The 25,746-nt window shown below is 46.1% G+C and overlaps 1 protein-coding gene across 3 annotated transcripts in view; it reads left to right on the top strand.

Moving 5' to 3' along the window:
• The window catches only part of URB2 (URB2 ribosome biogenesis homolog), an 83,296-nt gene that overhangs the window by 17,088 nt on the left and 40,462 nt on the right, over nt 1-25,746 (top strand). For 2 of the 3 annotated variants that reach the window (XM_086744972.1, XM_086744973.1), the window contains one exon: nt 886-1,599. In XM_086744972.1, coding sequence (XP_086601098.1) covers nt 886-1,083 — 198 coding nt within the window. In that variant the 3' untranslated portion in view covers nt 1,084-1,599. Of the gene's footprint in view, nt 1-885; nt 1,600-25,746 lie in introns of those variants that run through there. The other variant, XR_015258157.1, reaches the window with a different exon arrangement.

The raw sequence follows: 25,746 nt of genomic DNA on the forward strand, positions 1-25,746 counted from the left end.
GCATAAAGCTAATTTTGAGATTCAGCAAAGATAAGACGGGGTTCTTTGGTAAAGATAATGTGATTATGCCAGAGGCCAGCACTGCCTCAGGCAGCAAAGTATTTAGCAAGTGATTGTGAGCACAGGACAAATTCCAGTTAGCCTGGAGCACCAAGGGACTCCAGAGTCAGCACTGGTGTTCCCGGTTGTAGTGGTGGTTGTGCCAGTTGCAGGGTTGAGCAGGGGTAATGGCAGGAGCAGGGCACTGAGTCCCGAGTCATTCATCCAGCTTTCTCCATGACTTCAGGCAAGGTACCTGATTTCTGATGTTAAAACAGATGAAGGCAATGCACATCTCCTGAGCTTTCTGAAGGCTTCTTTTGTTAAAGCTTATATGCTGAAGTCCTCATACACAAATTGTTAGATAAATACCACGTTGTTAAGTGATAAGTTAAAATTGATTTGACTACCAATGTAAATTATAGAATAGCCTAAAGGCTATGCTCATTTGAAACTGAGACTTAGTAGCATACGGCTAATATGAGACAGAATCTGCTGAAATGTGTAATCCAGGGCAAGTATTTTAGGGTTTTTTTAATTACAATTTTTCTGCTGAGGAATTTTCATGTGATCGCAAGATTATCAGTGTTTTTGCCTCTGCAGCAATGTGTATAGTAGCAGTCTTGTGCATTTTATTGTAAGGGGCATGCTTGTTCTGCAAAACGTGTTTGCAAAAATCAAGAAAATACTGCACAAGGCAAATTTTTGCATTGTACTTAATGCACTGTCACAGATGGTCTGATGCACTGGGTAACATTTGTCAGCACTTACTGTGTACTGACTGTGGAAAGGGTGTCTTCTTGCCTTTTTGTCTTCAAGTTTAATGCAGTTTTATTCTTCTCATAGGTGACGTTGCACCCAGCTGTGAAGAAACATCTCACAGAAGGGATATATCACATCCTTGACCTTTGCATTGAACGGGACATCAAGTTCTTAAATGCGTCACTACCAGCAGGTGTAAGGGAGGTCTTCAAGGATCTGTATAATGATTACAACCACTACCACAAAGCAAAAAAACAAGGGGAGGAAAAGTATACTGCATGATGAATCCTGTCTGGTGCTGTGTAATCAGTTAGGAACTGATATTGCAGTGCTCAGAAAATCCTCAGTTGCTGTTTGGGTTGGGTTGACTAGGAAGATCAAATCTGGAGAGGGTCCTCTGCACAGCCAGCCATCATAATGGGGAAAAGGGGAATGGGGAGGGAGAATGTGTGGTTCTGTGTGCCAAAAATGGCAGAGCTGCTGCACCTATGCTGGCCCTGGTGAACTCACTGGGAGCTCTGGGGAGCTCGCTGCAGTCTGGCAGCAGATGTCAGGCTTCAGGCTTTGGCACATCATGGTGCTTTTCTGTGGAAGCAATATTCTGGTGTAAAAGCCAGTGAGTGTTATAACTCCTACTCTTGCTTACATGATAAGCAAAATTAAAGCAGTTGAAATGCTTATTTTTGTACCCTGTTATTTTACATTTTGTAAAAGAAGAAATTTGTGAATGTTACACAGCTGTGCGGTAGGCTACTGTGCAAAACTGTGGAAATACAGTAAAAAATTTGAAAGTTTGTATCTCTCTGCTTGGTTTGTTTTGCTCTTGGATCAAGCCTTGGGCAACCTGGTCTGACCTATTGAATTTCCTTCCCAACTGAATTACCGTGTGATCTCATGATAATCAAAAAGACTGACTACTTAGAGCTCTGGTCGATTTACTGCCATTAAGCAATTACACTTTGTTATCTGAGCTGTGGTCGCTCTTGGTGTACGTTTTTATCTTGTGACAAATGCTAAGTACCAAGACCTATCTGAGACCTCTTTGGTCTATGCTGAGCCGTGGTGCTTTGCATTCACTCCAGGTTAAGAGCAAGCCCTGGACTTACTGCAACTCAGGCGACAGTAATTTAATAAGCTGTGGTAAGTTAATTACATTTGAGCCTGTAAGAAGCTTTATCAAATAGTTCCCTTTCATTAGCTAAACTACAGAAGTTTATTTTGTTGAAAATGATAAAGAGTAAAGATCCAAACTTTTACCTAAGTGGTAAAACAATCTCACACATGCATGCAGTTAGTAGTAGGAACTCAATACTCTCACATGATTATCTGCTTTAATCTACAGATAGGGGGTGGGCAGAGGAAGCCCAGAATGTGGCTTACCGCTTTTATTGGGTCCATCTGCCTCATCGCAACGTCCAAAGGATGAAGTTTGGCTGGGGCAGGAGACAAGGGAAGTGATTAGGACTGTGGGGAAGCTGACACAAGTGGAGCTGGACCTCGGGGCAGGCAGGGCAGGGGCGCAGAAGGGCATGACATGACAGCAGCTGTCTGACATAAAGCCCTTCCTGCTCCTGTGGCCCTGGCAGGGCACTGCTGGCACATCACAGACCTCCATTGGGACTGTGACTATGATGTGGCATCAGGTCTCTGGCTCAGGGGCTGCTCCAGGACAGTGTCTGGCCCTGGGGCAGCTACCTCTGTAACTCATGCTGGTGCCTGCTCACCTTCTCCATTTTTGCCATGTGGAGCCTGGCTAAACTTCATCCTTTGGACTGGAAATGAACCTCCTCAGGTCCTGAACAAGAAGCTTGGAGAGAAAGCTTTGAAAGTGTGCAAGTGCTGTTTAGAAGTGGCCAAAACAGTGGTGTGTTACCAGCGCTAACAGCCACAAAAGCATAGCACAGCACCACAGGGCTGCTATGAAGCAAGTTAACTCCATCCAAGGTGAACTCTGTGCACCGCTGTGCCATTTTTGTATTTTATTTCAGAGGTGAAAAGCTGATGTGGGCCAGTGTCAGGAAAGGCAATTACTGCTGCCCCACCAGGCTGTGTGACACTGGAGTGCCTGATGGGTCCCAGAAGGGAAACATATATGTGCTGGGTGCAGCCAAATGGGCACCAAAGGGAGGTCTTGAGGGTGCAGACAGTTAATATGCCAGTAAAAACAAAGGAAGGTTATGTGTGTTAGGAGAGGATCTGGAAAGAACTGTGGGAAAAGGGAAGCTAGGTTTGGAGCAGAGGAAGGAAGTGAGGTAGCATCTCTGGCCGTGTGAGCGTCAAGGCTCCCCTGATGCAGCCATATGGTTGCAAGCCACACACATAGCTCGAACGCTTCTGAGCGTAGACCACAGGGTAAGTAACATCTTACTCATTGCTTTAAAGGAGGCAAACTACTTGCCTTTACATCAGTTTTATTTCACTGTATATTAACTTCTAATATATTATAGTAAAAGTGGTATTATATAATATAAAAGTTACATATATTTCACTTAATATAAACTTTTAAAATTTTTTCAGTATAACTTCTTGGCTTGGAAACGAAAATGTGTAACTGACTGACATGGACAGGGTGAGGGAAATAACAGACTCCTGCTATAAAAAGGACACAGTGCTTGAATGAATGAAAAATTGAAACCCTGCCACAATTAAATCTTTATTTCAAATACACTGTTCAGCTGCCACTTTCCCCTCAGCCCTCCCCCTCCAGGCTAGGCAGCGGAGTTCTGAAACACAAAGCAGCATTTCTGTGTAGAAGCTACAAAGGGGTTAAAAAGAAGGCTGTATTTCACTTGCTAATCCTAGGTCTTTGTCCAAGAACTGCTCCGGGTTTTTTTTTTTAGCTAGAATAAATTAAGTCACTGGCAGGGGACCACCTGCTGAGAAAGCAGGCTTTGTTTTATTGAACGCATTCCCATGTGGGTGCAGTGTTCCTCTTTTGTCACGCGATGGAGCCATCCTGCAAGGGTCCAACAGCACGAGCTGCAGTCACCGTTTTGGAGTCCTTTCTCCTAGGCTGGGTTAGTTTATGAATGAGCTCTGAGCACCAGGAAGGTAAAAGGTTTGGAAGAAGCACCATCTCAGGGCTAAAGGACAGGATCGCGACCTTTGTTTTGCTTGAGCGTTAGCATCGTGCGAGTGAACCTAAAAGCACCGACCTAGAAGCAACAGTTCATCTTGGCCAGACTTCCAACTGTTGATGCAGCACATCTCTTCTGAGGCCTTCTCTCGCTGCTGCTGCGCTAACAGAAATATTTCCCACAGGCCGAGCTCGCAGGCTGGGATATCAGGGTTCTGCTGGCTGTGCCGCGAGCTCAGCCTGTGACTCCGGGTGTGGTGTTTGCGATTTGTGCCTGGGCAGTGCCCAAGTCTGCTGTGCCAAAACGAGCTCAGATATAAAGTAAAAGGCAGGATGGGCAAGAATAACAATCATGGCCGGCAAACATCACATTGGTTTTATCTATCCCGTGGTTTTGTGTAGCTGCTGTGAAAATCAGGTGATTTTTCTAATTATCCGGGGCTGGGGCTTGATACTTGATTTGTCTTGCTATTGTGGATAGAAACGTCAAAAAAGATGATTGTGTAAGACAGTAGAAATTGTTTTGCTAGTTCAGAAAGAAGTTATTTTTCCTGTTCTTACCTGCTGGGAGGAGACAAAATACAGAGTGCTGTCCTTCGAGTTTGAAATGGATCAGTAACTTCCTATTTGTTTACTTCTTGATTTGAGTCCAGGGCTGCTGGATAACAGAAGGCTCCTTCGAAGCTTCCTTTGTGGGTTAAAACATAATAGCCTGAATAAAGGAGTACTTTGAGAGATTGCTATGTCATTATTACTGAACCATTAAACGTCTACCAGGATAATAGTTTGCTGATGATACCAGACCGAGTAGGGAAGTGGAAACTTCGGAAGGGAGAGCCACCCTGCAGGAAGACCTGGATAGGCTGGAAGAGTGGGCTAACAAGAACCTTATTATGTTCAACAAAGACAAATGCAAGATCTTGCACCTGGAAAAACATAGTCCAGGAGCGCAGCACAGGCTGGGATCTACCCAGCTGGGGAGCAGCTCTGTGGAAAGGGACCTGGGGGTCCTGGTGGACAACAAGCTCGATATGAGTGAACAGTTCTGCTGTGGGAAAGCCGACAGGATGCTGGGTTGCATCAACAAGGGCATCACCAGCAGAGATAAATAAGTCATTGTCTCACCCTACTCAGTGCTTGTCAGGCCACACCTGGAATACTGTGGTCAGTTTTGGTCCCCAGTGTACGAAAAAGATGTGGACACGCTGGAGAGGGTCCAGAGAAGGGCCACAAAGATGATCAAAGGACTGGATGCTGGGCCATCTTGTTTAAACCGTGCTTTTGCCAAGAAAGGTTGGACCAGATGATCCTTGAGGTCCTTTCCAACCTGGTATTCTATGATTCTGTGATTCTATGATAACAGCTATACTGAGATTCTGTAATCTTTTTGTGTTGCAGAGTTGTAAGGACACTTGCACTGAAGTGCAACAATTGCTTTCCTACTTGAAGTGGATTCTAGCCATTCAGGTAGAGAGCTGTATTTGTGTCCTAAACAGTGTTTGCAAGCATGGAGAAATGATTTTTTAATTTTTTTTTTCATTGACATGATTGCTTGAATTTTTTTTTAGATAAGAAACATACAAAAATGCCATTTTATCACTGTTGGCAATGCTGACATTTGTTACTGTATGATCAGTGAAGTAGTCTGCAAGTGGTTAAAGTTTCCAAAAAGGAAGATGCTCCTGTTATTGTATCTACCCTGTACGATTTATATTACAGGCCAGTGGAAGTGAAACCTGACTTGCTATAGAGAAGTACTGATTTGTATTCACATACTTTTAAAAAAGTATGAAAGGTTTTGCTTTTTTTTTTTTTTCTGGTGACTTTAAAGCCTGGAAAATTTGTGAAAGAAAGTGTGTCCCTGTGACCTTCTCAGAGCTTTTAGTCCAGGAGAGCCCCCTAGCAAACCCCTTGACAGTTCTTCAAGAGGAATTGGGAAAAATAAATAAAGGCACTCCGAGTGCCTAGGCTGTATTGCCATCCCTTTCCTCCTGAAGAAGGACACTGACTTTTTGGAACCTATTTCTAAAGATGAATGAAGGTAATGAATGAAAATGGCAAAATTTTGTGTTTTGTAGGCATCTTGTAATGGCAGCATAGAGCGATAAGAGTTGCAGGGCTGCAAAAACTGTCCAGCAGTGGCTGCCTGGTCCTTTCTAGGTATAGAATTGTGTCAGAAGAGCCCTATTCTGACAAGTAGTTCTGGGGCTTCTCTTTTAAGATCTCTGGAGACCAACTGCTGTCCGAAAGCAGTTGGCATTGGTTTGGTGGCTTTTTGTAGAAGCTGGATTCAGAATTGCTTCTTGAAGGGAGGAGTTACAGAGATGATCTGCTCTGAACTAGACATCTTCTCGTGGAGGCAGGCACAGAGCCTGGGCCCTCTTTTTCCAGCAGGGAAGTTGTAATGCCTTTTCAGCCCTTCCCCACAAACAGAGGACAGGGGCCTTTCTGCTGATAGCTGGTGGAGAGGATTTGGAAAGCAAGCAAAGAATAAGAGAAGGAAATCGGGGAGATGTCCCCTCTTAATTCATTCAGCAACTGGGTTCTCTGTTAGGTTCAGGCACCCTTGCTTCTATTTCTACAAGTGCCTAGAAACCTCTTTCGGTGGTGGGCCTCCACACGCGTGGCGGTGTGAACTGTGAGCAGGCACTCGCTGTCCTACCACACTGTCAGGTGTGAGAGACGGTGGGTGGGAGAAGAAACAACATTGCGGGGAGAAGTGATTGATTTATGTTTAGTTTCTCATGCCAGTTTTAGAGCGGCGTGTGGGAGTTCCCTTCAGTAACCTCAGGGAATGGTATTGTTGGGTTTGGGTTTTATTAATATCCCAGGAAAAGAAAGGAAGAGTAAACGACCATGTTACAAAAAAAAAAAAAAATGTTGAGGCACAAATAGGCAAATCCATAAAAGACAACTTGATCAACTACTGCCATCAGTGAATTAAACTGCCTGCGCAAACAAAGCCTCAGCTTTATCAGACAGTGTATAAACCTGTGGAGTGAAGGCTGATTTATTACTCTTCATCCAGTCAGTAATTGGCAGCCCATAATCCCCTGAAGGCAAAGTAGCTTATCAAGTGCTTATCACTTGAGAAGAGACACTAGAACAAACAAGATGCTGATTTTCGCCTGGCAAAAAACCGTTGCCACTTGAGCACAGCTGGTCTGTCCAAGCGCAAGTGGCTGCTGCTCATCCCTGTCCCCAAGGCGCAGGGGTGCAGTTCATTCTGAGCACCTGGGGCTGGGAGCAAAGCTGGGGGCTTTGGTGTGGCTTCCTTCCTGCATCTGCTGCAGGTCAACCTGTGTGCTTCGCTTGCCGAGGCATCACCTTCTTTGGCCTCTGACACAGGCTTGAGTCTTCCCCGTAGGGGATTCGTGAGGTTTGCAGAATCTTTAATGCTCTATGGGTACCTAGGTGATCTGAGATTATTATTTTTTATGATCTGATATTATTATTTTTTATATATTTTTTTAATGTATCGCTACCGAGGTGAGCGATACAGCATTATTCAGTTTATTCACAAGATTTCAAGTGATAACCAGAAAATATGTAGGCTGACAGCATAATTTCTGCCCCTTTTGTCCTCCCACAAGATGTATGTGAAACTTGCTATTGTTTTAGTGTGCATTTTTCTTCATTTTCTAGGATTTGTTGAGGCTGCTCAGTGTTTTCAGGAGACAGCTATGCAAATGTGAGCTGTGAGTACCTGATTTCTTCAGACTGACATTTAAAAAATCTTCATGAAAGTTTTCATAACCTAAGCCCATAATAATGAGAGCCTAGAGTATGTGCCTCCTGGTACCACATGCAAAGGAAGTGCGTGCCTGAGAAACCTGTTATTAGCAGCTCGTATTTTGTTTATGCAGCGACATCTAAGAGACTTTCTAGGCAACTTGTTGTCCCTTGCCATAAAGGCAGATTTCTTACTGCAGCAAGAGGCAAATCTCTTCTTCAGATCTCAGCCTATGCTGTATTGTCTGAATGAGGAGAAACCTGGAGAGGAGAAATACTTTTGTTCCTGAGCCATGGAAATTTCACCAGCTGGAAATCTCCTTTGACCCACATGCTCTTTCACTGCAATAGCTAGGGATTATCATCTGTCAACGTATTTCTGCCCGCACTTCTGCCCTAAACTGTTATTTCTCTAAGAGTTTCACCAGACTTGTTGCATCTCATCTATTAGCGAGGGGACTGTCCCAGCAGCTCTTGTCTGAGGGGAGACTCTCGGCATACCAGGAGTTGGGAAAACCCATTCGTGTGAGTGGTAAGAAATGGTAGTGTTCTCCTTCCAAGGTGTGAGGTTTCAATCTGTTCTTTCTAGGTAAGGGTATTATAGCTGGGCTGTGTATCCACAGAGTGTGGATGAACTGCATTAAACGGTTCCTCCTGGCACTCCACCATTCCTGTTTTTGGAGGAGAATAAGTAGCCATGTTGTCTTAACCAGGTGGTATCTGGAAGATGGGTTAACCTCCAGATGCAGATCCAGGGTATTGAGGAGTAGTTGTGGTACATGCATCTTTTTCCCTGCCACACTGGAGCAACGGTAATGTTTAGAATCAGCTTCTGCACACAATTCCTAGGGACTTCGGAGGGCAGAAACGTGCCCTTCGAGCTCATGGCACTTTTCATCTTCAAAGTGCATTATAATCATTAATACATTAATTAGGCATTCTCTCCTTCATTCCTGCTAACAAGGTTTATTAAGCTGAATGTATTTATCTTTGGGCAGCTTCTACGAGCAATTGAATGAATAATTTTCCTAATAACTTTAATAGCAATGACATTAAAGGGAACGGGGATGGTGAGAAGAACAAGAGACGGAGGTAAATAAAGCTGCACTATGAAAGGAGAGGAGCAATTTCATTCTAGGTGTAAGTCCACCTACCCCTGCAACTCCCGTCTGGCAGCTGTGTAGCCTTTGTTGCTTCCGTCTCCCCTAACCTACATGTGATTGTACATCTATGCATCATTTATGCTCGCACACACAACTGCAAAAAAAAAAAGGAGGTCGTGGATGACTGGGACCTGCAGGAAAGAACATAAAAACAGCTTGCAATCGCAAGGTGAAGAAAGCCTATATGAAAGTCTGACTTTTACATATGCTTACAAGGTCTTAGGTGTTTTTACAAAAACCAGTATAATCTAGCAGAGTATTTCACAGGGGGGAAGTTGTGGGAGCCGGGGGGTGGAGGAAGGTCATGAAAGACTATGTCAGGGGGTTTAAGGCATTGAAGACTTTAATCTAAAGCAAGTGAAATCTTGCTTTCCTTCTCCATCTCTACCCCTCAGGCATTGTCAGTTGTGCCCTCAAAGCATACATGAATGCACAGTGCAGGGATGTTACCATACATACGGTGTTTTGCTCCTACTCTTACAGTAAATGTTGGTGGAAGGACATAAAGTGTTTGCTCGGCATGCTCCCAAAAAAGCTCTGAGACTCGGTGACTTAGTGGCTGGGATGCTGCATTGTGAGTTTAGTCACTTGTGTCTTAGGCAGCGCTGTGCTTCTTGCTAAGTGATTTCACCTCCTCTTCCTGTCTTGTTTATTTAGATTCACAAGCTTAAGACCAGGAGGGACTACTAGATCATCCGGCCAGACCTCTTGTGTACAACATCACAGCCCATTGAACTTGATATAGTTACTGCTGCAGCGAGCCCAATAACCTGTGGGTAGTTGCAACATATCTTCCACAAAGCCAAATTTTTGACATTAAGCTCTTCAGGGCAGGAGCTGTGTTCTATCCATGCTTTAAATAGAGCTTCTCAGCAGTGATATTAAACCAACATCAACACCAAGAAAAACAACAACAAGGGTAATTCCAATAATGTTAATTATAATAAAATCTATTAATATTTTGTTTGTTAATCTTGCAAATACATTTTTTTTCTAAAATGTGAAGCCAGCCACTTTATATGAACTATAGTCTCCAGAAAGGAGATTGAGAGGTGGCTTTTCAATTCTGATACTCAAGTGCTTCTGCAGGGCAACAGACCAGGTATTGGGAGGGTTCTTTAATGCAGCGGAGGAGGTTGTAACAAAAAAAAAAAACCCGACATAGCTAGGAGCTGTTGTCCAGCAACGCAGATTTGCAAGAAGTTGCAAATAGTTATGTTATTGAGCTTCTTACAGCAGTAAGGGAGCAAAACGTTACATCTGATGGCACACAGGATAAATGCTATGAGTCTGAAATGTAGATTTTATTAAACATGGAGAATCAACCTTGTCCTTACATCTCTTAATTCCTAATTTAACATTCAAGTAGTCCACTTCTGCCACTTTGATGGAAAGTGGCTTGCCAAATGGAGCAAATATTATTTTTTTTTTTTGTTAAGAATTCTTTCAGCTAATGCGGAATTGACACTCCCACAGCTTAGCTCAAACTCTATCAGATCAGGAAGATATTTGTCAGCATCTTCTTTTACTGAAAAATCTAACCTAGTCTGAAAGCTCGAAGTAAGAAGGTCTTGACTTAAAATAGAAGTGCTTGTGACAGGACGGGGTCATAGGAATGGAAGGTCCTTCTTAACCACCTGCCTGGTTGTCAGAGGAGTTAATCTCTTCCCCTTAGCTCCTTTGGCTGTGCAGAGTTTGCCACTGACTGCATGCAAGCTGTGGAGGGAGAGGGGGAGACGAACACCTGCACTGAGAAGTGACCAGAGTTCATTTGCTGTGGTAGGAGCAGTGCCCACCACCACTACTGGCAGTCACCTCTTGTAGCCCTTAGATGGAGGAGCTCCAGCCGGTTTAACTGAAGCAGTGCAGGGCCTCATTCATCTCACTGCACCCTCTTGGAGGTTACCTTCCCCACAGAGCATCAGCGGAGCAGAGCTCTGGTGTCACCTCAGACCCTGCAGCTCCGAGCCTGATCCATTACCCCAACTGCTGGGGAGGACGGTTTAAAATAAAATCCCAAATTGCAGAGAATCTAACACACTTCTGTTCTTCCTGGTCCCTGCTGTGGGTCTTTGGCACACAGGCAGGACAAACATGGCTGGTGAAACTCAAGGTGGTACCTGAAAGAGATGCAGGTAAGTCTTGGCAGAGTTGTCCCTCAAGTCCCAGGGCACTGCTGGTCCTGCATGCTCAGGGTGGAACTCAGCCCCATCCCAAAGCTCCCACCCTACCCCATGCTGCAGATGGAGACACTCAGCACCAGCAGGCAAAATAGCACTCAGCTGGCTTCTCACAGGTGCCACAGCTCAAAAGTCAGGCTTCAGTCTGGGCTACCGGTTGCCTCGGGTGGGGATGCCATCTTCCCTTTAGCCCTTACAACCCCGGCCCCACAGGTACTGCTGTCACAACTGCCTTGACCAGAGCTGGCCGAAGCACAGCCAGAAGCACTGCAGTGATACGTCTGATGGCAAAGCAGGCATGCCTTGGCTTTAAAGCCTTGCCTTGGGCTTCAGCACAAGAGCGGGTTCTCTTTCTTATGGCAGCATGGGAGTTGTTCAGACTCTGCAGCAAGAGAGAGGAAGGAGGGAGTGAAAGTGAACTGGAGTGAAATGAAGTTTGTGGTTGCAGGGCTTGTGATGTAGTTTCCTCTCTATAGGCAGAACTGAGCTTTCATTCTGGTTCAGTGAATGAGAAGAAGAGCCACTGAGGCTTCATTACTTTCAGGTGCAGTGATAAAACTCTGTTGTTTGGGGACTGGGAAGGTTGGGAGTCTTCCTTTCAGGACAATCTTAAAATTAAACATTCACAAGTTCAGATGCAAGTCTGTTTCGGGGTGTTGTTTCAAAGCCAGCAGGAAATGTTCAAGTGGAAAGCATGCAGGAAGACAGCAAAGCAGAAAACCCAGTGCAACTCAGTTCAAAGCAAGGTCTGCCCTGCTGTTTTTATTTATAGTACTTCAAGAATGCATTTATTTTGTTATTACAAGAGACAGATGGGATGGGAATTGCAGCACAGAACAGGACAGGTTAAAACAAAAAAGCACTGCCATGGTAGCCCCTTCCTCCTTTTCATTTGGAGCCAATATAGACTGCAGGTGAGCAATGCCACAATGAGACTAATTCCTTGCAGCTGACAGATGTTAGCTGGAGTGGTGGATTTCCAGAGCTTTAAAAAGCAGGTCTTGAAGGCTGTGTGGCATGTGTTACAGCATGGATGGTTCTGTTCTCCTTGCCTTGGATTCCCTCAGGCTCTGCTGCTCAAAGTGTTTAGCACTGAACATGAGCCTGACCCAATCATGGCCTGTTAGCAGTGGCACCATAAGCTGAGATGTAGTAAGTGTGGGTTCCTGGTGTTGTAGTCTTTATGTAAGGTAATATCTTCCACTGCTCTTTGACTGATCAAAGGTTGAGGTTGCTTTGAGCTCAGCTTTTGTGGATACCTACGCTCACGAGCCTTCATTTTGCCCAGGTTCTAATCTTCAGTATTGGGCAGGGTAGTCTCTGCCAGGCTGCTCATCCTCCTTGTGAAGTGCTGTATCTCAGCATCTGCAGTATTTCACCCCTTCATGCACTTCTTCTGTTTGCGTAGTGATTACAGAAATAGTTTTTGCCTGCTGTACAACATTCCTTAGGTTTCAGAAGTGTAGGGTATTATTGTGGTTGTTAAAGAAAAGCAAAAGATGCAACTCAGTACTGAGTGTGAAATATTCGCCCAGTCAGATGCGATAACTATGTCCATAACTCTCAGGCTTGAGATGTTAAACTGGTCTGAGAAATGAACGTGGTGCTCAAGACCACCTGGGAGGAAGCCAGCCTCTATAGCACACCACTGAGCAGCTTCACCTGCTCTAAATATTTCAGCCTTTTTCAACTGTTATTTTCAATGCTCATCTTCTGAAATGCCTTCTCTTTCTCTGATTCTGCTGAAAACAGTTTCCAGGGGTCTTCTGCAACAGCATGAAAATCGTAAGCCCTGCCACTTGTCAGTCTGATGGCTGCTTTTCTTTTACATGCCATCTGCTGCGTTGATCCTTTTGCTCCTCCTGTCTTGGACTGGGTATCTCCACAGCTAGGAATCGATTAAATGGGCTAATCTGCATTTTGTGGACCAAGGAAAGGTTCTTAACATCTGCAAAAACTCTGCCCTGCCCTTACGGAGAGGGAGGGGAACCTCAGCATTTTGTAGCCATATGGCTTTGGCTGATTTGTGGCTTTCATCGTTTCCTCTTGGCAGAGGACTATCCAGCTCTCTCTGCTCTCTACCAGGAACTGACTCATGAAAACGGAGTTTTCCCTCAGTGTGTTGGGAGCGCAAATATCTGTGTGTTTAAGAAAGCTAGTGAACTAATGTGCAGATGATGAAGATTTCTAAATGTGGTGTGAAAACCCATATTTGGCTATTTTAAGTAAAGCTTCTCACTTCATGCATCAGCCAATTGGAGGTTCATCTATTCTAAATCAGAGATTTGTCTGCCTCATTGCTCACAAATAGCAAAGCTGGTGACCTGAATGTTCTTGCTTTACACAGGTAAGTGACGGTTGGTAGTGGATAGAGCTGATCAGATACCATGGTGATAAGCCTGATACAAAATACAAACCTCAGTCTTGCTGTCAGCTCTGTGCAGATCTTACGTCCTGTGTCAATACAACATCATGGCCTTAGGCATCATCATCATCTAGGCTCGAATCCGGGATTTGTGGATCTAAAAGCACAGCTTGCTGTGAGCCGGAGGCTCAGGCAGGCAAGCGCGCTGTGACCAAACATGAGGTAAAGCGTATTTGTGTAAGCCACAATGAAAAATATTTAAGCAAATACATTTTTATCTCACTTTTGTGATAGGCTAAGTGTGTATGCGCTCTGCCACTGGAGCTCGGTAGATAAGTAGTGTCGTCTTGAGCTGCAGCAACTAATCAAGTATCTGAACTGTGAGCTGAGGGGCCCATCTTTGTTATCCTGAGACTGAACTATCTCAGTGGTATTTGTGATCCGGCCCCAAGAAGAGCTGCAGCAGGTAGGGGCTCAGACTGTGCTTGCAGGAAATCCAGCCGATCATAGCGGAGCTCTGGGATTTGTGTCTTCAGGGCCTTCACAGGATGGGTGCCTTTGGTACGTTAGAGGTGTCTTGGCAAACCAAGCTCGTTAAATTATATGGTGTGTCACCTGTACTGTCAAAAAGTTGGGGTTTTTCATGCTGTTGTTTTCTTCTGTCATAGGATTAAGCACTCCAAACAATGGAGCTTTCTCAGTGTCCTTTAAGTTATTTCCTACCTTTAAAGATTAATGTCATGGAAATTTTTCTTTGATCTGAAGCCTGACTTTAATTGGCTCTTTTTTATGCTCTTATTCCTGGATACAAGGCACAACGGGAGGGAGAAGTAGGGTTTCTTGCACCAAGGTTTGGAGGCACGGTACTGCTGTTGCCCCAGCTATGGAGGAGTTGTGGATTGCTAGGCTTCGAAGCAGTGATGCTTTTCCCTTACGAGCAGGAAACCTGCTGTGTTTTAGCTCTGCTGCCTGCTGACCCGCTGACTGATCTTTGATGTTTTTATTTTGAAACGCATCCCGCTGTATGTGATATATGTGTAGCTACAGCCCTGAAAGATTATCTGTATGCTGTTGCACACGAGCAGGCTGTGCCCAAGGCTAAATCCCGCAGCCTAGCTGGGTATTAGCTGACAAGCAGGTGATACGCGGAGAACAAATGGGGAGCACAGAGGGTGTCTGTTAGGCTCCTGGGGCTGAAGAAATGGGGGTCTGTGCTCAGGAACAAAGACAATTTGCATTTAATTTCTCTGGGCTGCAGTGCTGGCAACAATGGTAGATGTTCATCTGTAGCATTAACCCACTGCACGGTCTGGGCTGAATGGCCGTCTTTGTTCAGGGCTGGAGCAGCCGGAGCCCTGCAAGTCGGGACTGAAGCACTGTGTCGAACAGCGTGGCCACAAACATGAGCTGGGGGGAGAGAGAGAGGAACTGAATGCTGGTAAACCCTACCCCATCTCTCATCCTGTCCCAGAGGAGGTGTTTAGTGACTCTGGGAAGCCCTAAAGGAAAAATGGTGCCATCCTCAAGTGGCTCTGCCACGGGGTTATGGTCCGTGCATATCCATGCTGGTGTTCATCTCCACTCTGCGCTGAGAAAGGGAGGAGGGGTTGGCTGCTGCTCTTCCCAGAGGACTGTTGTGGAGGGTCAGGCAGGAGCAAGCCAGGCCATGCTCAAGGTGCATCCTGCTCCTGCAGCTAGCCAAGGCTGCATGTGAGAGATTGAACAGCCCTAAATCTTACCTGGTTGGGACAGAGTCTCGTCCCTAGATGAGATGGAGTATGAAGTGTGATGGGGAGCCCTGTTCCTCTAGCAGACACCTGAGTTCAGCCAGGTGTTACATGGTGGATGGGATCTCCCTCTAGACTTTGTTGGGGCAGGCTTAGCACCGAGTCTGTCACTGAGCCTAGCAGTCTTTGTAGAGGGCTGAGTCTTGGAAAGCCCCTCCTCAGGGAACTCCAGGCACTCACTGGGCTGCAAAAATCATGTCCCTTCAGACTGGCAGCTAGCAGTTACAGAGGAAGTTGCTGTGGCCACCAGCAGTGTCTTCTTCCCCATAGTCTCCAACCTCTTTGCTCACTGCCATAGTCATACTTCTGAAACAAGTACCAAAGCAGTGGGACTTTGTTTGGCTGAGACCACCACCAGGCAGCAGGTAACTGGTGGGGTCTTCTACTGGTCTCTTACCAGGAGTGCTTTGCAGTCTGCTGTTGCAACAGGCAGGAGGAAAGTGTGGGAAGTAGGATGCTATTCTTTAGCCCCGTAGAGGAATGGTGTTCAGCTTGGGGATTGACTGTGCCAAACGCTATCTCAGAAACCTGAGCTTCTCCTGCCTCACCTGCCCTGTTGTATGGTGCTTTCCATGCCAGCTAAATGAGGAGTGTTAATTGCACTCTGTGCTCCTAAGCTTCTTCCCATGGCTTTCTGGAGGCTGATTAAGATAGCGAAAGTGAAGTGGGGATTATTGGGATCCTGGTGGAGGCTAGGGGGGGAAAAAAAAAGGAAATTCCTTGGAGGTGAAAAAAGAGGGATTTGAACAGCTGACGGCAAGCCTCTACAAACAAACCAGGAGAGTTAGGCAGCAGATGGACTAACACTTCCTGGGCTTGTGCCAATGCATCAGATTGATTTTAAAGATGAAGCACCCACTGCCTGGGAAAGCAAGCCAGTAGCCCTGCGAGTAGGAGCGCTTCCTGGCAGCTGTTCAAACACTGGCTGCTTTATAGTTTGCTTTCGGTGCACCAGGAGTCAGTGAGAAGCACTGGGGACTTGGGATATAAAATATGACAAGTAGGGGAGTACAGACCAATAAATGGATTATTTTTGTAGGGAGAATTGCATGGAAAATAATGTCCAGTTGCTCAGAAATTCAGAGTGCAATTAAAGGACCAGAGGAGCTCAAAGAGCCATCAAGTCAAACTCTGTGCCTCCCAGCATGGTGAGTGCTGAATCTTTCAAGCAAAGGTGCAGATTTCTCTGGAGTTCAATTCCAGAGGGCAACTTTTTTTTTTTTCCTGGACCTCAGTTGTAGACCTCGCTGTAGATTAGCTTATGTCCTGAGGTACGACTGCTGTCCTGAATGACATTAGCTTTGTAACGGACATCTACCATAATGCGTTTGAACTGAACTCACAGGGTACCTCAGTGCTGGGTCTGTACACCGACAAATACCTCCTTCCCCAACACCATCCCTTTCCTTCTACAGAAACTGTATGAGCTGGAGTGGTTCATTTTTCCCTCCTGCGCTTTTCTCAAAATGAAATGAACCTGCCCCGTTGATGAAATAAAACTACTGAAGAATAAAACGTGAAGACTCTTCAGTACAATAAGCATTTTCACAGCAGTTCATTCCATTGGATTATATATACATATATATATGTGTATGTAATATAGCCTGATGGTCCACCTAATTTATGAAGGCTATTTCATAGCTCTTCCTCTTAATTTCCCATTATATATAATTTGGTTCTCTATTAAATATGCCATACACTGTTTTTATGGTATGCATGGCAGAGAGACACAGACTCAGACCCTGAGCTGGTGCCAGCTCCCGCATCTTGAATTGCCCCATGAACACAAGCTTATATAAAAGTTAATCAGTTTTTATGCTGATTGTACAACATGTGCAGTTGTGATTAGAGTCTATATTTAAGACTCAGCTGCCAAAACGACTTCAGCAAAGACAGACTTACAAGTATTGCAGCAAAAGGCTGACACAAATGTAGGGTGGGCTGGGAGTGCCACACAACTTATGCTCTGCCCCGAGGAAATGCCACCCCCCACTCTGGCACAGCACTTTCCTCCATTGGTATTGCAGCAAAGGGCGCTTGTGTTTGCCATCCTGCCTCCTCCTCCATCCCGGCGTTTCTGACGCAATAGGACTGGAGTGAGAAAACAAGTATGAAGCAGTAGGCCTGGCAAAGCACAGCTGTGGCAAATGGAAAAAGCGCTGAGGGAGGCTGGCAGCAGGTCTGATATTGGGCATTTCATAGGCAGAGATGTGGAAAGGTAAAGAAGGAGCAGCATCAGCTGCTGGTTCACATTGATGAAGAGTTCCCCGTTCACCTTGCTGTGCTGGGGGTTCTTTGCAGGCAGAGTAGCTTGGAGAAAACTAATATCCAGCTGTCACTCGGAGCTCAGTCAGGTTGGGTTTCAATGTTTGCAATAGTGTCTTGACTTCTGAGTAGCTGGGGTCTTGCTGAAGCCAGATAATCTGGTCAGAAAGGATTTTCAGTCAGATTTTCAGCTTTTAGCTAAGACAGACTCTCATCTGCCTGCTTAGCCCTGACGAGGGTAGGACTAGAGGCCGGTGACTTGGCCTTTCACTACTGGGGCATTTGTTCAGATGTACTCCATAGGAATAGCATGACAGGCTCTGACAGGCTCTACCAGCTGCTTGGCCATTTATGGCCTTGTGTAAAATAGACCTACTGGTCCCTAGAAAGCCAGCAGGAATTTGGCACAAGGACCAGTAGACTTAGATGAATATCAGTTAAGTGCTTGCTAAATGCCCATGCATCGAGAATTATCCAGTTCAATGAGAGATCCTTCTGGTTCCCAAAAATAGCATCCCACCAGCTGAAGCCCTCTCTTGATCTGCTTTACTACAAGACTGTTGCTAAAATATTAAAACAAAAATTACTTCCTCTTGTGCTGTAGTTTAGCCCTGCTCAGGACCAAGCTATGCAGTCTCTCTCTCACTCCCCTCACCCTCCAAGGAAAGAGGGAGAGATAATATAAGGACAAAAAGGCTCAAGGTTTGAGATAAGGACAGGGAGAAATCCTTAAAGTTACTGTTACAGGCAAAACAGACTTGACTTGGGGAAAACAATTTATTTATTACTAAAACCAAAGCAGGATAATGAGAAAGAGAACCAGTAACTTCCCCCCACCCTTCTCTCTTCCCAGGCTTAACTTTATGTTCATTCACCTCTACCTCCTTCCCCCTCACAAGCAGCACAGGGGGGAATAGGTAATAAGGGCTGTGGTCAGTTAATCACATACGACTTTCTGCTGCTCCTTCTTCCTTGGGGGAGGAACTCCTCACATTCCTCCCCTGCTCCAGTGCGGGGTCCCTCCCATGGGCTACAGTCCTTCATAAACTGCTCCGATGTGGGTTGTTCTTCCACGGGGTGCAGTGCCTTAGGAATCAGCTGCCCCAGTGTGGGCCCTGCACGGGCCACAGCCTCCTTCAGGCATCCACCTGCTCTGGCGTGGGGTCCTCCATGGGCTGCAGGTGGATCTCTGCCCCTCTGTGGACCTCCATGGGCTGCAGGGGGACAACCTGCTCCACCATGGTCGTCACCACAGGCTGCAGGGGAATCTTGGCCAGGAGCCGTATTACTCCTCCCCCTCCTTCTTCACTGACCTTGCCATCCAGAGCCGTTCCTCTCACAAGAAATTCTTCACAACAGGCAGGCAGATGTCTCTCAGGTTCTTTTGACATCTCATCTCCTCTCCACTTCTTACAGCCGGGCCGGGCCGAGTTGGGCCCAGATGGCTGCCTAATGGGAGGCCAGAGGGTAAGGCCTGCAAGGCCCACAAGACTCATGCCTGTCCCACTTCTGCTTCTTCACATCTTCTCTTATTTAATTTTTTTTTATTTTTATTTTTTGCCTTCTTAAATATGTTATTGCAGAGGCGTTATCAGGGAACATTCTGCTACCAATGGGCTTGGCGTTGGCCAGCAGTGAGTCTGCCCTAGGACTGGCCCAGTCCACCGGGCAAAGGGGGAACTTCCAGCAGCTTCTCGCTGAAGCTGCCACCGTATCCCCCACTCACTAAACAAAACCAACACACCCTATTACAGTCCTCTGTCGTATTTCACCAGTTTTATCCAACTGACCTCAGTGGAGTGACGCTGGCGTAGAGCTGAGACAGCCGGCTGGTGAGTCTAGTCCTGCATTTGCTTTAGCAAGCTCATTTAATGGATTTCTAGAAGCAGGAATGTCATGGTAACTGATGGGAAATGCAGCAGGTAAGAAATGACAGGTTTCTGACTGATAGCCAGGCACGTTAAAGATATGGGTGTTTACTGGCAGGGAGAGTTACTGGAACAAAACATTTTATGATTCATGGAAAATAAATGTAAACTGAGAATTACTTTGTTTTACTTTCTCTTCTCCTGGTCACTGAGGACACCTGATTTAAAATGTTACCTACCTGCTTAGAGAACAGAAATGTTTTCTGGGCAGATTCTGAGACCGGTAACAACATAGTCAACCTGAAGTCATGCCCCAGTGCAGTCTGCAGAGTTCCTCTGCATTTGCACCAGCGTGTAGATGAGCTTCTGGCTCACAAGAGCAATCAAACTAATCGACGTGGCTAGAATTTGAAATTTCAGGTGCTTTCTGCTGAATGGTTCGTGAGCAATCTACAGGCTAGGAGTTGTTCGCGGAAAGTATCCAGCAGTTAATTTCAAATCCCATATACATTTGAGATGTTCGTAAGCTGCTTGCAGACAATTTGCAAACAGAAAAAGAGGCTAAAATTCATCAAAATAAATGATATGCCATGAATTATTCATTTGGCTCCCATCAATCATGCCATGTGTCTCCCTTGTTGTTAGTCTCTGCAAAGAGACAGGGATTGAATTAAGCTTAGAGACAGAAGCATGCTTTCACCCCTAGAGGTGCTTCTTCAAAGCAGACTAGTAGCATGTAGGTGATGAGAATAAGAAAGCTTCAGCGGCACAAACCGTTCCTGCTCTGTGGATAAACACCAGATTTTAGCCAGGAGGGCTGTCAGGCAGGCTGCTTCCACAAGGACCATTTTTACAAAAAAAACCCAACCAACTGCCAAAACAAGCCCTGAACTTGAACAGGGGGAGGAAAAGAGAACTTGGGGTGTTCACTGTAAATAGGAAAGGTGTCTTTCAGCCCATCCTGGCAGCAGGCTGAGAGTAGTTTTGTCTTTTAAGGTGGGAGGGAAGAGTATGGGTGAAGTCAAGTCTGGATCACTGAGAAATAAAAGCAGATATCACATCCTGAGAGTGTTTCAGGCACCACCATGGCTTCCTTTCTTTGCATGCTGTTGTAGTTTAGCCCCACACGGGACCAAACTATGCAGTTTTTCACTCACTCTCCCCACCTTCTGAGAGAATGGAGGAGAGAAAATATAACAAAAAGCTCAAGGTTTGAGGTAACGACAGGGAGAGATCATTGAAGTTACCATTAAAGGCAAAACAGACTCGATTTGGGGAAAACCATTTCTTTATTATTATTAATAAAACCAAAGCCCAAAGCAGAATAATGAGAGAGAGAACAAAACGAACTTCCCTCCACCCCTCCCTCTTCCCAAGCTTAACTTCACTTCAAATTATCCCCAGCTCCTTCCCCTCCCTGAGCGGCACAGGGTGGGAATAGGGGTTGTGGTCAGTTCATCACATGTCACTTTCCACTGCTCCTTCCTCCTCGGGGGAAGATCTCCTCACATTCCTTCCCTGCTCCATCGTGGGGTCCCTCCCACGGGCTACAGTCCTTCATGAACAGCTCCGGTGTGGGTCATTTTTCCACAGGGTGCAGTCCCTCTGTAACGGCTGCCCCAGTGTGGGCCCTCCACGGGCCACAGCCTCCTTCAGGCATCCACCTGCTCTGGCGTGGGGTCCTCCATGGGCTGCAGGTGGATCTCTGCTCCTCTGTGGACCTCCATGGGCTGCACAGGGACAACCTGCTCCACCATGGTCTTCAGCATGGGCTGCAGGGGAATCTGTAGGGAGCAACACTACTCCTCCCCGTCCTTCTTCATTGACCTTGGCATCCACAGCCGTTCCTCTCACAAGAAATTCTTCACAATCAAGCTCAGGCAGATGCCTCTCAGGTTCTCTTCACATCTCCTCTCTTCAGTTATTGCGGCTGGGCCCAGATGGCTGCCTAGTGTGAGGCCAGAGGGTGAGGGCTGGAAGGCCAACAAAGCTCATTCCTTCCCCTTTCTACCTCTCGCTTCTGCTTCTCTCTTTTTTTTTCTTTTTTTTTAATTTCCTCCTCCTTAAATACATTATCACAGAGGTGTTATCAGTGTTGCCAATGAGCTTGGCCTTGGCCAGTGGTGGGTCTGCCCTAGACCCAGCCAGGTGCGCTGGACAAAGGGGAAACTTCCAGCAGCTTCTCACAGAAGCTGTCACTGTAGCTTCCCTGCTACACAAAACCACGACAGACACATAGCTCGTTTCTGGTCATGGGCACACTCCCTTAACTAGCAGGAAGGGGACAGTCCCAATTAAACAACTAAGTGATGTCCACACAACATTTTGGAGAGAGGGGTTGCAATGGGAAGGCTCCGTACCACTTGGTTAATACAGTGGAAACCATATCCAGATACAGCTTTTTTTAAGGAACAAAGGTGGCTAATGAAAGGGAAAGGGCCTCATTCACTGCTCTTTCGCTCGGATTGACAGCAGAGAAATATAGCTGACACCAACTGCATTTTGATAAATGGCAGTGGCATAGCGCAAATAAGAGCACTAGGAGTAAATAAGCTGTCTTATGTTGAAGAAAAAAAAAAGCTGAGCTTGATTCAAAGGGAGTACATGTAGCAGCATAAGTCCTGAGCACTCAAAGGGCCCTCATATGAGGCTCTTATAACCTGGATTTAGTTGCAGCATGGATGTATTATCCCTGTTTTTTTTTCAATAAAGGCATTGCCATGGCTGCATGCGCAGTGACAACTCTCCAAAGCCTCAGCACAGTGCCTGAGGTGCTAGGTTACAGCTTTTCCTGTTCAGAAAATGGAAATAAATACAGCCTACTAGAGTTTAGGGAACTGAAATGCCACATAGCTGAAAGAGGGGCATCTAGCAGCAAAACTGATAAGCACGGATGTTGAAGCAATCTCTTTGCACTTCAGTTTATATCTTAGACTTTGCTGCAAGCCCTTTACCTGCGAACCACTCAGCAACATTTAATTTAGACAAGTGTACCTGTCATCTTTGGCCTGTTGCTTCTGACGTTGGTATAACACAGACGCCTTGCTGGAGGTGAGCGAGAGGGGCTGGTTTCTCAGGCTGGGAGAGCCGGGGCTGCTGGCAGCTGGCCACCTGCCTCCTGGCACATGGAGGTATGAGCCTGCGTTGTCTCTTGTTCGAGTCCTGGTTTGGAAAGGAAGGTCTTGTATGACTCCAGGAGAGAGCGGCCAGGGTCTCTGAGAAAGGTCATATGGAGGAAACGCTAATTTCTTTTTTTAATAATCTCGCCTTCCTTGCAACAGCTCAGGAACAGGCTCATCAGCCAAGTAGCTGTATTTGAGTTCATTTCCTCTCTATTTTAAGCTTTTATTTCAGTCTGTTTGCCCTAAAAATTCATTCTAATTTACCACATAGAAAGTAACATATTTTATTTTACAGTATATTATAGGCACACAACTTCAAGGTCTTAACAAGCTCTTGTCACTGATCCAAGGCAAGCTAAGGGGAGGGCTCAGTGGGGTCCTGGTGAGCTGATGACATTGATGTCGTGAGAGGGGAGGCATCCCGTGTCTGTAACTGGGCTAGCTTGAGTGCCCATCCCTGCCTGTCCCGACATGCCAGCCCTTTCCAGAAAGGCTCCTGGGCCCAAGAAGGAGGGTATAGGCAGTGGTCTGGCTGAGATGGGGGGCAGCAAGAGAAATAGAGGAGCAAACCCCATTACGGGACTCAACTAGGGATTCAGCGTGTCTCTAAGGGGCTAAATTTTTAAGACTGACAGAACCTGTGCAGGAAGGGAACATTCAAGTCAGCGTGGCTGGATCAAGCCATGAGCCTGATCTAGAAGACTTGTTTCCCTTGCCTGCCTCTGCAAAGCGGTGCTGCATTGATGGAGCAGATGCCATTACACAACATGCGCAGGACCTACTGTAAGCCAAGCCCAGACCTCACTCTTGCCCATTCCTACAGCCATCTCAGTGCCTTGTCTGCCTGCGAAACCCCACCACAAACATCACTGCCTTCCCATGATGTCCCCAGTTCAGCGTGGGCAAACTCCATCATGTCCTCTGCCTCCTTTTAAGGTCTGTGCTTCAAAAGGCTTCTGAAAGGGTCTACAGCAGCTCTTTCCCTCTCCTTGGTCCAGCTAACTCCTTCCCAGGTCCCATCCTCAGATTGACACCTTCCTCCTAAATACCTGTCATCAGCTGGGACGCCACCAGTTAGTCCTGAGAGGAGCCCAGGTCCTGCTCAGAGGCTGGCCCTGTCCTGTGTGGTGGATGGAGTCAATGGAGAAGGAGGGCAGATGGGCCTGACTGAAGCTACTGTGTCTACACCCCCGTACCCAGTGCTGGGGGGGAAGAGGGAGCCAGGCAGGATGGCTTTTCTTGGCAAGGATCATCTACTCTACTCCTCAGGGCCTTCTGTGTTGGGTGGTTGTGTGCTGGTGGGGAGGGACAGCCCTGCGACCCAAGCGGTGCTCCGTGGCTGCTGAGGGGGGACGCTACCTCCTGCAGAGGGTCTCTGACACCAAAATCTGGGGCAGTGCTCTCGTGTTGCAACTGGTGGTGAAGGGGTAGAGGATGCTGGAGACTCAATGCTGCTAAATTGCTTTGCCATTAGTGACACAGACTCTGTTACCTCAGTTACCTCATGTTTCATTTTAAATACATTTGCTTGCAGACAGCAGTTTTGCAGTCTTACTTGCATTACCATAGAAACAATCTTCCACATTCCTCTATTTGTTGTGCATTTTTATTAAAGTCTCTTTCTTCTTTACTTATCCACTCCATCTTTTCATTTGCTGCTGCTCTCTTCATTATGTCCTTCCGATTCCTTCGCCTTCTAGCTTTCCCTGCTACAGCTAAATATTTTTCGCGGTAAAGATACCCAGCTCACAGCCTCTACCTGTATAGCTGTCAAAATCCACCGTCACATGGATAAGGAAATTGGGCCAAGTGTGTGTGAGCATGCACGTGCCTATGCCCACAAGTGCTGGGATGAGGAGAGGAGGAGGTGGGAAGAAGTGTGATAATCTGATACCAGACCGGTTGCCCTTGACAGTAATGAAAGCAATGTTAACTTCTGTTTTGGGACCAGGGAATGAGGCTGCCCATCAGATAAGGAGGTGTGGGACTCGAAGGGATTTCTCACCCGGTTCATTTACGCTGGGAAGGAGCACGGCTTAAAACTTCTGTGCTCCATGTAATTATAAGAAGACCAAAATCTTCTTGGGCATGCTGATTAGACAGAGAGATTTCATGATGAATCACTCTCCCTGGTGGATTGCGTTTGATTGTTTGCTTTAAAAGAGAAAAGATAGAAAAGGGAAAAGGAAGCTATTTAGGGCTTTTCTGATTGCAAAGGGTGACTTTTGCTAACACCTGGATTATGTCTTGTTCCCCTTCTCCTCTGCTCTCGTTGGCAGGAAGTGGCCAAGAAGAAATAATAGTCATTCATGGGAAAAAAAAAAAAAAAGGCAAGCATATTCAGTGGCTGATTGCAAGTAAACAAATACGCCTTTTTTCCCCCGTTCCTCATGGGAGGCTACGCTACTGCTGGCGAAGGGACAGGCATCCAGGATCACCTTACACTGCATGTGCTGGTCAGGGTTGGGGACAGACTCCTCTCTCCTCAGACACCAGGCAGGGCTCTGCATGCCAGGCTGGGCACTTCTCCTGATCTGGTTGGAGAATTTCCTGGCAGTGAGCTGGCATTGCCGGCTGCAGGACTTGCGGAATGTTTTGTCCAGCCTCTGTTGTGTTGCACGATGGGAGAGGGAACAAAGGATGTCACCTGGACCTCTTATTACCACTGTCTTTTTTCCCTCTTTAAAAAATTTTGTGTTCAAGAGAAAGGTTAACTGTGTTGCATTAACCCTTCAGTGATACCTGTCCTCATTTAAATTCCTCTTCCTCGGAGACCCAGACATTCTGTATGTCCAGGCAGTGAAACTGTGAGAAGTTACTGGAGCATATAGGAATCCTAAAGTCACGCTTGTCTTGCATGACAGCGGGATAAACAAAACCAGAATTTCTCCTCTAAACAGGGTGGGAGGAGAAGAATTAACAGGTGTAAGAGTATTTGGATTCAACATCAGGAAGCCACACACAGCACAGATTCAATTCCTCCCTTCCCGTGCCTTTAGTGAATCCTTTTGGAGCACCAAGTGAAGCGATGATGGGGTGGACAAAAGAGGGAAAGCAGGACAGGATTTAACTTGATTCTTCCCACCCTTCAAAGTCTTCTATCGAGCGGAGTATGCTTAGGAGAGTTTTTGATTCTTGCTTTGTATGGATACACTGGGCTTCTCTTCACTTTTTCCCTTGGAGCAGCCATGCACCAAAATCCATTTATAGTACCTAGTTATTAGGATCAAATGTAACAGCAATAGCACATGGCACACTTCTCTTTTCTGAATCAATTTGTACCATGTATAAGTTTTAGTTCGGTCAGATGAAGTGAACTGTGACAATGTCTGTCCATCCATCAAGACAAATCAAGCTATTAATAAATTTACTCCAAGGACATCTTCT

The sequence above is a fragment of the Chlamydotis macqueenii genome, chromosome 3 (assembly GCF_036417535.1).
Source record: "Chlamydotis macqueenii isolate bChlMac1 chromosome 3, bChlMac1.mat, whole genome shotgun sequence".
In the NCBI taxonomy this organism is placed as follows: domain Eukaryota; kingdom Metazoa; phylum Chordata; class Aves; order Otidiformes; family Otididae; genus Chlamydotis; species Chlamydotis macqueenii.